This window comes from Pecten maximus, chromosome 14 (assembly GCF_902652985.1).
Source record: "Pecten maximus chromosome 14, xPecMax1.1, whole genome shotgun sequence".
In the NCBI taxonomy this organism is placed as follows: Eukaryota; Metazoa; Mollusca; class Bivalvia; order Pectinida; family Pectinidae; genus Pecten; species Pecten maximus.
This window is the reverse complement of record NC_047028.1, coordinates 37,246,864-37,260,053: the sequence shown is the minus strand read 5'-3', so window position 1 is coordinate 37,260,053 and position 13,190 is coordinate 37,246,864. Positions and strand designations below refer to the sequence as shown.

At 40.0% G+C, this 13,190-nt stretch overlaps 1 protein-coding gene across 4 annotated transcripts in view; it reads right to left on the bottom strand.

Annotated features, from left to right (window-relative positions):
• Positions 1-10,415, bottom strand: part of LOC117342422 (thrombospondin-2-like) — a 38,642-nt gene extending 28,227 nt beyond the window's left edge. For 2 of the 4 annotated variants that reach the window (XM_033904576.1, XM_033904578.1), the window contains exons 1-2: positions 9,984-10,413; positions 6,863-6,929 (exon numbers count right to left, since the gene is read on the bottom strand). In XM_033904576.1, the coding sequence (XP_033760467.1) occupies positions 6,863-6,926 (64 nt within the window). In that variant the 5' untranslated portion in view covers positions 6,927-6,929; positions 9,984-10,413. Of the gene's footprint in view, positions 1-6,862; positions 6,930-9,983 lie in introns of all 4 variants that reach the window. The other 2 variants (XM_033904575.1, XM_033904577.1) reach the window with 2 other exon arrangements.
• Positions 10,416-13,190: the final 2,775 nt, after the last annotated feature.

Genomic DNA, 13,190 nt, shown 5'->3' with positions numbered 1-13,190 from the left:
CTGGCGACCCTTTCTCTCCTACAATCGCAATGTCCCGTCGAACAATTTGCCTGGGATAAATTAACCCTCTGTATGTCTCCTGATCTGGTATCCTATTTGCGGTTTCACACATTATTGTCTTAGGTGTCTGCCGGTGAGACGCTTTCATTCCGCTCCCTGCAATAACAGACAGACTAATAGTTTAACGCTAATTACGGGACAGTTATCTGGTTAGTAAACAGCGATCGTTTATCTCCATCTCGTCATTCAGGCGTTTATCTTCTTCAGATCATGACATAGCAGTTCTTAGGTTTAAATCCAAATCTATAGCATAATTCGAGAATTCGGTGCAAACACGGCAACACGTACAAGCAATTGCTTGGCATGATTCCTGACAAGCTGTCGTCACGCGCTGTCATCACGCGGCGCTGTTGAAATGCTATTAGATCACACACGTTCAGTGTCTATATCCTACACATACAACATCTCGAAATGTCTTTGAAGTCCACTTCCTGTTAAGTTTTAGACTATTAATATCGTATATGAAAGATACATTTTTGACAATGTATCATTAATGACCGATACATCCTCCAATAAGGACCAACTCGCCCCTTCCCTCCTTTAGTTCGTTCTCCAATGTATAGATCCACTCGTCCTTAACTAAGACCAACGCGTCCTCCAATGGAAGGATCGACTCGTCCCTCACTGAAAGGCCGACTCGTCCTCCAATGTAAGGATCCACTTGTCCCCCACCTGAAAGGCCGACTCGTCCTACAATGTAAGGTCCGACTCGTCTTGAGCTTAGGAACGACTCGTCCTCCAATTAAAGGTCCGACTCGTCCCCAAATGATAGGCCATCTCGTCCTTCAATGTAAGGTCGACTCGTCCGCCAGTGTTAGGGCCCACATGTCTTTCATTATAAGGTACGACTTGTCCATTGTGGGGGATAGCTCCATTTTTTAAGGACACCTTCTCCTGAAGGACCGACTCGTCTTCTTTTTAAAGACCGACTCGTCCTCTGTTTAAGGATCTACTCGTCTTCTGTGTTAGGACCGTCTCTCCTCTAAACAATGACCGCCCTTTCTGGACCGGCCATCGTATTGTACGATATCCGGATAAGAAATAACTTATTCGAATTATGTGGACGATTAGAAATTACACCAATACTCTAGATTGCACAATGAACTATTTATTATTCTGACGATTGAATGTTGTGTAAATTTAATTACGTATGTTTTGAAGTTTTGATAGACATAGCACGCGATATCATCATTTATAATAACAGGCACGTGGCCGACATTCCAGACCGTATTGGTGAAGATCGCGGCTGTATGAATGGCGCCAGTAATGGTTAGCTACAACAGATCCACATATAAATGTATTCATCTTTCATTGTCGAAAATATTTGATGCTTTACACCAATTGATTTGTTGTTGCTGTTGAAATTTTGGATAAAAAGGAAAACTTTTAGACATTGAAATGGAAAAATGAAAAAAGATCAATAAATAATTTTACTTTTTTTACATAAATTATCAACGTCTGTTATCAGTTGTAATAACCAGAAAAGAGTACATAAAACGGGAATAAAAGTGTTGAAATGAGATATGAAGTCATTAAACAAGAAATAACTTCGATAAAACGAGAAAAAAATAGGTAAAGAGACAGTTAAAAGTCGATATAACGGGAACATTATTTGCTAGGACACATTAGAATGAAAGTCGTTATAACCAGGAAGAAAGAAAGAAAGAAAGAAAGAAAGAAAGAAAGAAAGAAAGAAAGAAAGAAAGAAAGAAAGAAAGAACGAAAGCGAGAAGGAATATTGTTAAAATGGAAATAATGTCCACAAATCTCAAAAGGACTTATAATGTAAAATGGCCGATTACATCAAAGAAAATGTTAAAATGGGAAAAAAAATCGTATTAACAGGAAACAAGATCGTTATAACGGGAACAAGATCGTTATAACGTGAAACAAGATCGTTATAACGAGAAGCAAGATTGTTATAATGAGAAACAAGATCGTTATAACGGATACAAGATCGTTATAACGGGAAACAAGATCATTATAAGGAGAAAAAAGATCGTTATAACTGGAAACAAGATCATTATAACGAGAAGCAAGATTGTTATAATGAGAAACAAGATCGTTATAACGGATACAAGATCGTTTTAACGGGAATCAAGATCGTTATAACGGGAACAGGATCGTTATAACGGGAAACAAGATCATTATAACGAGAACAAGATCGTTATAACGGGAATCAAGATCGTTATAGCGGGAACGAGATCGTCATAACGAGACACAAGATCGTTATAACGGGAACAAGATCGTTATAGCGGGAACAAGATCGTCATAACGAGACACAAGATCGTTATAACGGGAACAAGATCGTTATAGCGGGAACAAGATCGTCATAACGAGACACAGGATCGTTATAACGGGAATCAAGATCGTTATAACGGGAAACAAGATCGTTATAACGGGAATCAAGATCGTTATAACGGGAAACAAGATCATTATAACGAGAAACAAGATCGTTATAATGAGAAACAAGATCGTTATAACGGGAAACAAGATCATTATAACGGGAAGCAAGATCGAAATAACGGGGAAAAAGATCGTTATAACGGATACAAGATCGTTATAACGGATACAAGATCGTTATAACAGGAAACAAGATCGTTATAACTGGGACACAAGATCGTTATAACGTGAAACAAGATCATTATAACGAGAAGCAAGATTGTTACAATGAGAAACAAGATCGTTATAACGGGAAACAAGATCGTTATAACGGATACAAGATCATTATAACGAGAAGCAAGATCGTTATAACGGGAAACAAGATCGTTATAACGGATACAAGATCGTTATAACGGGAAACAAGATCGTTATAACGGGAAACAAGATCATTATAACGGGAAACAAGATCGTTATAACGGGGGAAATATTGTTATAATGGGATATAAGATCGCCATAATAACTCAGTATAACTTAGTTTATTCTGAAAGCAGACAATAATTGCCTCTATATTAAGATCGTTGTCCATATAATATTCAAACAAAGACATATTTGTGTTTATGTTGTGACGCTACTCCAAAATTTTCCAGACTGTTTTCGAAATTCATTAAATTTGGGACTTGAACTATATTTACTGGTAAAGAGTTCAAGGTTAGAAACCAGAGTGGTTACGGGAAACACGGTCGTTATCATGCGAAACAGGATCGTAATAATCATCCGCTGGGGATCGAACCCGAGACCATTGGCGTACAAGTCTGACCTGAGGGTAATTCTCCTTAGCCTGGTCGGCAGCTTCTATCTTACCATGGCGACAAACAGCTGTTTGCGATCACCTGAATCATCAATTTAATTCAAATTTTGCATTTGTTTGAATTAAATGAATTTTTGCTTGATTTGTTTAAAATACCTGTATTTTTCATTTTTGAAATACAGGTAAATATTCTTTATATGTATGGAAACAGATGATTGAAAAATATAAAGTTATTTTTTACATTAAATTTTATTTAATTATTCTATAATTAAGATATGAGTAAATTCTTAATTTAATGGTATTGATAGTATTTATACACGTTCTGAACTAGGAACTTATCGATAACAGTAAAATTAAGGATTGTTTTGATAGCAACATGCCAGGCCTGCAAGATACATATCGCTATAGGGGAGAGCTGTCGGGATATCCTGGTAACTTCCTGCATTCTTTACGGTGTATTCAAACCGACAAGTTTAAAAGATTTTTAATTGTTATCTAAAAAAATACAACATCAACGCCATTTTACTTAAGTGTTGGTGTTACCGCTGTAAGCATTCTTTTCCACCATTATAGATCAGACAGTGATAGCGACACCCGCGTCATAGATAGCCGTACCTCTCACTGACATTACTTGAAAGACGCTCACTTGAAGTTTTAAAATATAGTCAGAAGAAAGAAATTGATACATTTTACAGACAACTTAACACACCATGTGTAATATTTCGCGCCATCAACGCAACAAGAATTCACAGTAACGTTATAGTAACATCCCCGGTTAACGTTACAGTAACATCCCCGGTTAACGTTACAGTAACATCCCCGGTTAACGTTATAGTAACATCCCCGGTTAACGTTACAGTAACATCCCCGGTTAACGTTATAGTAACATCCCCGGCTAACGTTACAGTAACATCCCCGGTTAACGTTACAGTAACATCCCCGGTTAACGTCACAGTAACATCCCCGGTTAACGTTATAGTAACATCCCCGGTTAACGTTACAGTAACATCCCCGGTTAACGTTATAGTAACATCCTCGGTTAACGTTACAGTAACATCCCCGGTTAACGTTACAGTAACATCCCCGGTTAACGTTATAGTAACATCCCCGGTTAACGTTACAGTAACATCCCCGGTTAACGTTACAGTAACATCCCCGGTTAACGTTATAGTAACATCCCCGGTTAACGTTACAGTAACATCCCCGGTTAACGTTATAGTAACATCCCCGGTTAACGTTACAGTAACATCCCCGGTTAACGTTATAGTAACATCCCCGGTTAACGTTACAGTAACATCCCCGGTTAACGTTATAGTAACATCCCCGGTTAACGTTACAGTAACATCCCCGGTTAACGTTATAGTAACATCCCCGGTTAACGTTAAAGTAACACATTTCATTTCATACCAATCCTTGATCGCCCTGCACCCCGAATTTTACGTCCATTACTTTTTTTCTCATTCCTGCGCGTGAGAGAAGAAAGTTGACTGAATGTAGTTCTTTTTCGTATCATTTATATCATGCTTCAAACCAACACCTTCGAATTCTTAACAGGTCTACAATCTAACCCCACAGTTGATATTTAAACGTTTAAATCGTTGCCAGTGTTGTTAGCGGTAACTCTCAGAGCAGACTGCGGGATCGAACATCATGTTTTGTCAGCTTGATTCGGTATTTATAACAAGTCAAACTAACACATCCGATGTAATGCTGCTTCTGTTCAATACTCCAGGTATTTGAACATCATACCCATGGGTAGGTGGATTTTGTTTATAGTTTCTAGAATTTGGAAGTGACATCGAATCAATATTCATGATAGCGGCGACGTAAGATAACAAATTTTGCGTCACGAAATTGAAACAAAATCATTAAAGTGCTTGTCTGAACATCCATGTATCTGTTAGTTAAAATGGAGCCCTGAATCAAATCAACGTCATTAAAGTGCTTGTCTGCACATTTATACAAAATGTTTGTTAAAACGTCGCATTTCTTATATCAATTTAACGCACCAAATCGTTTTTCTTTGAAATAAAGCCTTTCTTTGGTATAAGATTTATAATTTAGATCTAACGACTCCGGCTGGCAGTCTGATCGATGTCTGTCTACCATTCCATTATCCGGCTATCAATCCGTTACAATTATTATAATAAAATCAAACTTCCTGTGAATACGTGTATTCTAGTACGTCTGCCGTAAACAGGCGTACGTATACAGTTCATCTCTAGCCCCATGATGCTATATCAACTTGCATTGAATATTTGTCATGCCGATACAATTTTAAACAAACAGAACATTATAATTATTATTATTATTTTGCGCGAGTGAAATAGCTTTCTGTTATGATAGGTGTATAAAAAGCACTCGATCGTCATTATACAAACATGTATACAGGCCAGAAAAACCTGACTAAATTGAACACTTCAGCCATTCCGACGGAATCGACAGTGTCCTGATTACGGGGTAGTTCGTTATATACAGATTATCATCTGTAAACTGACAGGTTCCCGAAAACTGCAGACAAGCGCACAACCTCATCGTGAAAAATCAACTTATTTAAGAAATTCACTGCAATATAAATGACATAAATGTTTGGAAACAATCACGCCATTTCAGTTGATTTTTATTCAACTGTATCGTATTTAGATTAATTATTCCCGCTATTAATGACAGGTATGTACACCAACGCGATACATAATTTACATACCGTTCCATATTTGTATGTTCTAGACGATTTTTCAGACAATTGATTTAAACATGAGTTTTGTAGCTCTATCTTACCTGGTGACACGCGACACAAATATAGTTTTATGACACGCGATGTCAGTCCACGTGTATTAGGAACAATTTGTTTGCTGTTTGTTTTTGTTTATTTTTTTAATTTGTGTTGCTTTTTTGTTTGTTTGCTTGTTGCCTTTTGTTTGTTTGTTTGTATTGTTTGTTTGCTTGTATTCTTTGTTTGTATTTTGTGTTTGTTTTTATTTTTTGTTCATGCTCTTTTTGTTTTAAATCATATTGTTTTTGCTTATTTTTTATCATCATTTTTATCATTTGTTTGTTTACAGTAACTTACTGTGAAAAGCAACCACTTAAGCGTGCCAGGAGTGACACAATATTCTGAAACACAGTAATGACAGGAAATAAGGCGATGTTTACCTGCCGACTGGATCAATTAGACATTTCGTCTCATTTTTCGGTGACAACATCTCGCTTTACTTTTTTTTTACTGTATTTTGCGCTTAAATGTTTCCTGATAACGTAATTTAATTATATATTTACACTAGGAACTAATTGGGCGTACCAAGTTACCCGCTAACCGCGCCAACAACAAAAAATGCTTTGTACAAATTTTAAAATTAAATTTCAACCTACAAAATATCATACTGAGGTCATGATTAGTCATTTTAAATGTGACAGGTGTTGTGTTATGTGTATGTATATTATTTTTTTTAATTTTTTTTTATGAATTAAACTTTTAAAAAGTTAAACTGAAGCGTTTTTCATAAAAAAAATAAATGGGCAAGTGTTTCGTTTTATGTGTAGGAGTTTGTGAATCGAACTTTACATGTGTAATGCATGTGTGCTCATAGGATGTAGTAATAAATTTCCACTCACCTGCGAACAGAAACAGGTCCTTTCCGAGTATTACCGCCATTAGCATCGTGAGACTTTTCCACATGATCTTGAAAAGAAATCAGAAAAAAAAACTCACAGTAATTCGCCAGGTTGTTTTGCTTAAAGCTCACATTTCTATAAAGTTTGTTTGGCGTTCAAGCCAGGTACTAATTCACAGGTAAAATTGTATACAGCCGGGGCGGGTAACTTCCAACGCCAGTGTCACTGCTTAGCTGGCGTCTCTACCAATCGTCCGTTCAAAATTCCGGAGTCCTCTGTCTTCCCGAAGCTCTGCTGGTAATTGAAAAAGTATTTGGTCCTCAAATAGCCAATCAAACTCTATCACGTGACTAGGTTCACACGAATATGTCTTGTTTGGGTTAGTTGAATTTGTCTTTTGTAAAAAGACGTTTTAAGTACATTTATTTCATAAATGCATGTTCTACAACTGTGACGAGTGAATGTTCCGTCGGCGACTTCTACTCCGGCTTAGAAATCTTCTGTTTATCCGCGCCTCAAACCTAAATCATGGCGAGACTTCGAGGTGAAACGTAAATTGACAGAAAATTTGAACAAATAAAGATAAATTTATGAGATAAAGAAAAGTCTGAAATAGCTAATGGAGCAAAAGATGTCGCCTTTTTATAGTTTATTTATTGACCAGGCTGTCAATCACTGTCACAAATCTCGCTTTTTGTGTTAAACTTTAGGATACAGTGAACAAAACAAAAACTTGCAAGCGAGACGTGCATAAATGTCTGATAAAGGTAAATAGATAAACGTATACACCGCAAAAACTAATACTGCAGATATTACTTCGAACAAAAGGAAAATAGGGCCTGTACAATACAACTTTGAAAATTATATTATCCCCATTCTTATTAGTACATCTGGAATTTAACTCTAAATATCATGGAGTAAATAAAGTAATTCTTCAAATAATTTTGTTTATTGATTCCTAAAGATAATTAAAATCAAATTCAGTTGAAACAGACTCTTTATCCAATGTTTCCCCATTTTTGGCCCTACCCATCTGCCCAAAAGACCCAGGACCCGTATTCATGAAATCTCTCTCATTAGAAAACTCTGTTTATCCTCGGGGTGGGTCTTTATGCATGTTTCTATTTTGTAATATGAATATGAAGAATCTATCATAGATTGGGTCCGCGTCCTCACGTAAAAATAAACCCTTCCATGGAGCGGAACGGGGTACCCAAGCCTTCTGCGAAATCCCCCAAGAATGAAAAAGAATAGTAAAGAGAAGTAAAAATATCCCGTTTTTGCCCAACCACTGAGACCTTTAGAGAATTAGGTTCCCCCGTTTTTGGCTCCACCATCAAATCCTTATAGAGGGTTAGGTCGTCCTGGTTTGGATGCTACAATCCAGTCCTTTAAAGGGTTATCGCAATCAAGCCTTTTAGAGGGCTATGTAGCCCCGTTTTGGGCCCATCATTCTAGCCTTTAAAAGGGCTATGTATCCCCGTTTTGGACACATCATTCTAGAATTTAAGAGGGTTATGAAGCCTCATTTTGATCCCCATCATCCTGCTCTTTAGACGGTTAGATAGCCCGTTAAGGGCTACGCCATCCAGCCCTTTAGTGGGCTAGGACACCCCGTTTAGGGCCCCACCATCGTTTCCTTTAGAGGTTGGGACGCCTTGTTTTTGGGCCTCATCGTCCAGCCCCTTTAGAGGCCTAAGTCTTTTGGCCCAAACTTCCAGTCTAGCCCTTAGACGGTAAGGCCTGTTTCCCTTCGGCCTCCACCATTAATACATTTAGAGGGTACCGTTAGGTCTCTTTCCCTTTGGCCTCCACCATTCAAACCTTTAGACAATTAGGTCCCCGATTTGACAACACGAGAATTCTACTTGGATGAAGAACACAACACACATGTTGATAAACGTCAATGAAATTGTGAATGACGTTGATTTCGAATATTATTGACCCTCCCTGGCCACAAAATAGTATAGGCAGAATACTTCGAAATTATCCTCGATTTCCCTCAATTTCCCTGTAAAGACTCCTCTAAGCCCTTACTCCATTCATAAAGACAAATAAACCAACGTCAACTATTTATGATGTAGATTGTCAAATTTGGACAAAATAAAAACACCCTTTTTTACACTCGTACCACTTTAAAGAAAATGTTGGTGGTCGCGCGATGAGCGATCGGACGACAGTTGTGGGGCGCTACCGACAAACTCTCACTTCCTTTTGACCATTTAATATCAAATATATTCTTATCCGCTGCAACACTCCAAAAAAATACTTAAATAATTATGTCTAAAATAAGAAATTCTCTAAGATTCCTAATGATAAAGTGTATCTACAGATAGGCTACAAAGGCAGTGAAACCCACATCGTGTTGATTTCAGCGCGAAGAACTTTAGAGCCTGTTATTCTACCAAACAGCTTTTATTCGGGGGCTGTTCATTTTGTAGCTCTCGGATACACACAAATTGAACTGATATCACAGTAATAACACATATTTACCCCGTGAAACAAACAAACGATTTTGGAGGTTCAGGGATTTTTACAAATTTCACCATATTGTAGAGATTTCCTTAAATTACACGTTTAGAAGTTTCAAGGATTTCCTCAAATCACACCATATAGGAGTTGAAGGGATTTCCTCAAGTCAAACGTTATTGTAGGGATTTCTTCGAATCAAACACTTTTGTAGGGGTTTCTTCAAAATAAACGTTTAGTTGGAGTTTCAGAGATTTCCTCAAATCAAACGATATTGTAGGGATTCCCTCAAATTAAACTGTTCGGAGTTACAAGGATTTCCTCAAGTCAAACGTTAGTATTGTAGTGATTTCCTCAAATTAAATGTTATTGGAGTTGAAGGGACTTCCTAAAATCAAACGTTTGAGTTACAAGGATTTCGTGAAATCTACTCGAAATAAAAATACCCTTAAAAACTGCGGCGATATGGTTTAGATTTTACAATACTGTGAAAAATGATTAACCGATAATATACATCATCAATGCTATTTTCTGTATATAGAGAATTGCTTACAATTTTGATGACGGTAAAAAAAGTTACATAATTAAGACTGAAAAATGTGTATGTAGAATGCAAGACAGACAATACAAGGAAATTCATAAAAACACTTACCGTTCATCACAGAATGTGAAATAGAGAAATTCGTGTTAGCTCCTTCCCAACAAAAGTCCGTACAAATCTGACAATTTCACCATATTTAAACGAGTATGACACTGTAGGAATACCACACTTATAAACGAGTACCACAACACTTATAAACGAGTACGGCAGACGGGATGTATCCTTGTCTCCATGAATTAGGTGTAATCCAATTGAAACTCCAGCGGAGAGTTTTACAGGGAAATCAAACCTTCTCCCGACAATTAACTGGCTATAAACTGCCGTTAGAACACTGTACGGTTATATATACACGTGCATATTTCTAGATAAGAAATATTTCATTCAGAGAAATATCAAACTAAGTCTGTTGGAGGCGATGGGCGCATTTGGTTGGTAGTACTCGGCGTCTACGCTCACCGCCGGTGTCTGACTGATTGGAGACAGGCGCGTTTGATTGGTGTGTTTTGACCGCGGGAAGCAGACACGGTTGAGTGCTTCTCCTGTGTTTCCAAAGTATTGGAAGGCTTCCTCAATTACATTTGTACAGAGGTACGTGTGACTGCTGAAAGTGATACCATTGTATGAAATACAAGTATTTCTAGCCCTGATCTGATTTAAAACCTCAGCTCCACTCACGATAGCGGGACTGTGTATTGTTGGGATAAGGATCTAAAGCTCATCATTGGTAACTCCCGATTATTTTTTACTTCCGGGAAATAAATTTGTCTGTTTGTGACGGATTATTATTTGTTTTGCCTTTTTGTATTTTTGTTATTTCAATAATGCATTTTTTATATTGAATGCTTGCTAACAATTTCAGTAAATATTCCCCAGAAAGAAAGAAAGAAAGAAAGAAAGAAAGAAAGAAAGAAAGAAAGAAAGAAAGAAAGTATTTTAAAAGCGTTCTGTAACCTTTATCATGTCCGGGCAGCTGTTTTATTTTCCGTGTGTAGTTAAAGTTGTATTCGCCTCCTGAGTCAATCATGCAGCGCACATTATAATACCTGATAACTGCTGCTCATACTGGTAATCTGACAATTGTAACGATGTCCGTCCCATGTTAAAATAAAGATTTATTTTAAATTTGGAATGTATGACGTGTTTATAATGTAGTTTAAAGTCGCCGAAAGGACATATTTTAATATTTCATCTCCCGTCAGATCTTTCTGTCGGCGCTGAAATGTATATGACTGATACTAACTTAGAAAACAAGGCGAGAACAAACCGGCCATAAAAACCCGATAAACCTCCGATAATGTCTTATTACGCAACGTAGCTAGTGAGTGATATGTGAACATTCACGGAAATTTATGCAAAATGGAATATTTTGCGAATGTCTATGGCGCCATTTTAGTTATAAACCCTATCCCTCCGCGCCACGTGGTGTTATCCGGTTTTCAGAAATGTCGGTTCAGAAATTGTTGACAATGTTGATGAAAAGGAATTTGTTCTTTCTAAACCAGTGAAACTGATGAAAAATATGACGTAATAAAGTCCCATATCGCCATGTATCTCTCTCGTGCACATACATTGACACACGAGAGGCGCGTTCGATAACCGACTGGCGACGGAAGTTCAGCGATAACGGCGTTTGTGTCCTGTAACAACCCCTGGGGCTAGTTTCCGCCCCGTTCGTAGACTTTCTCCCCTAGGAGTGAGAGCTCCGTCCTTTCCCAGGAACGCGAATTAACTCATCCCCTAACCTATTGGGACGTTTTCATGTTTCACCTCCGTCTCGACACGTTAAATTATGGGAAAGCAATAGTTTTCCTTATAGACTTAATTCTGAATTTTAATTGTTGTTATGTTCTGTAGATTGACTGCAAATAAGATCTCGAATTCGCTCGTTCCCGGTCCATCTGGCCTGGTAACGACCAGTCGATTCTAATCTCTGCTTATCGGTGTTGGTGCGACTAGTGGCCGCCAGGCGGCGTCAATGGGCACAAAAGGGATACGAAAACAAAGCACCTCTCTTCAAACACTAGGAGATTAAATATTTATCAAAAGTGTGTTTAGGGCGTATTATCTCTGCCATCAGCCACGCCACAATTACCGTAAAGCACGTATTTTGGAGACAAAACATTTCTAAATGAGGGGAAACAAGTTGGACAATTTTTGTATCGACTTATCTGATAGGGCTGAACAGCTTACATGTAACTGTTGGTAATGGTATAGGGCGACGCGTACAGCAGGGACGGAGGGGACAGGGGGTGGGGACAGGGGTGGGGACAGGGGAGGGGATAGGGGTGGGGACAAGAGTGGGGACAGGGGTGGGGACAGGGGTAGGGACATGGGTAGGGACAGGGGAGTGGATAGGGGTGGGGACAGGGGTAGGGACAGGGGTGGGGACAAGGGTAGGGACAGGGGTGGGGACAGGGGTGGGGACAGGTGGTGGGGACAGGGGTAGGGACAGGGGTGGGGACAAGGGTAGGGACAGGGGTGGGGACAGGTGGTGGGGACAGGCGGTGGGGATTGGGTGTTGGGACAGGCGGTGGGGACAGGCGGTGGGGACAGGGGTGGGGACAGGTGGTGGGGACAGGCGGTGGGGATTGGGTGTTGGGACAGGCGGTGGGGACAGGCGGTGGGGACAGGCGGTGGGGACTTGGTGTGGGGACAGGTGGTGGGGACTTGATGTGGGGACAGGCGGTGGGGACAGGTGGTGGGGACTTGGTGTGGGGACAGGTGGTGGGGACTTGGTGTGGAGACAGGTGGTGGGGACAGATAGTGGGGACAGGCGGTGGGGACAGGTGGTGGGGACAGGTGGTAGGGACAGGTGATGGGGACTTGACGTGGGGACAGGTGGTGGGGACAGGCGGTGGGGACTTGGTGTGGGGACAGGTGGTGGGGACTTGGTGTGGGGACAGGTGGTGGGGACAGGCGGTGGGGACAGGCGGTGGGGACAGGTGGTGGGGACAGGTGGTGGGGACAGGTGGTGGGGACAGGCGGTGGGGACAGGCGGTTGGGACTTGGTGTGGGGGCAGGTGGTGGGGACAGGTTGTAGGGACAGGAAGTGTGGACGGGGAAATAAGACATGGTGGAGAAAGGGGGGTAGGAAGGGAGTGGGGACGGGGGTCGGGACAGGAGGTGGGGAGAGCGGTGAGACGGTGAAGGGAACATTTGGTGTGGTGGGGGAGGGGATGAGGGCGGGGACAGGGAATGGGGACGAGGGAAGGGACAGGGGTACAAATATATTAAGTTGGACGACGGAAGGCGGGTGTC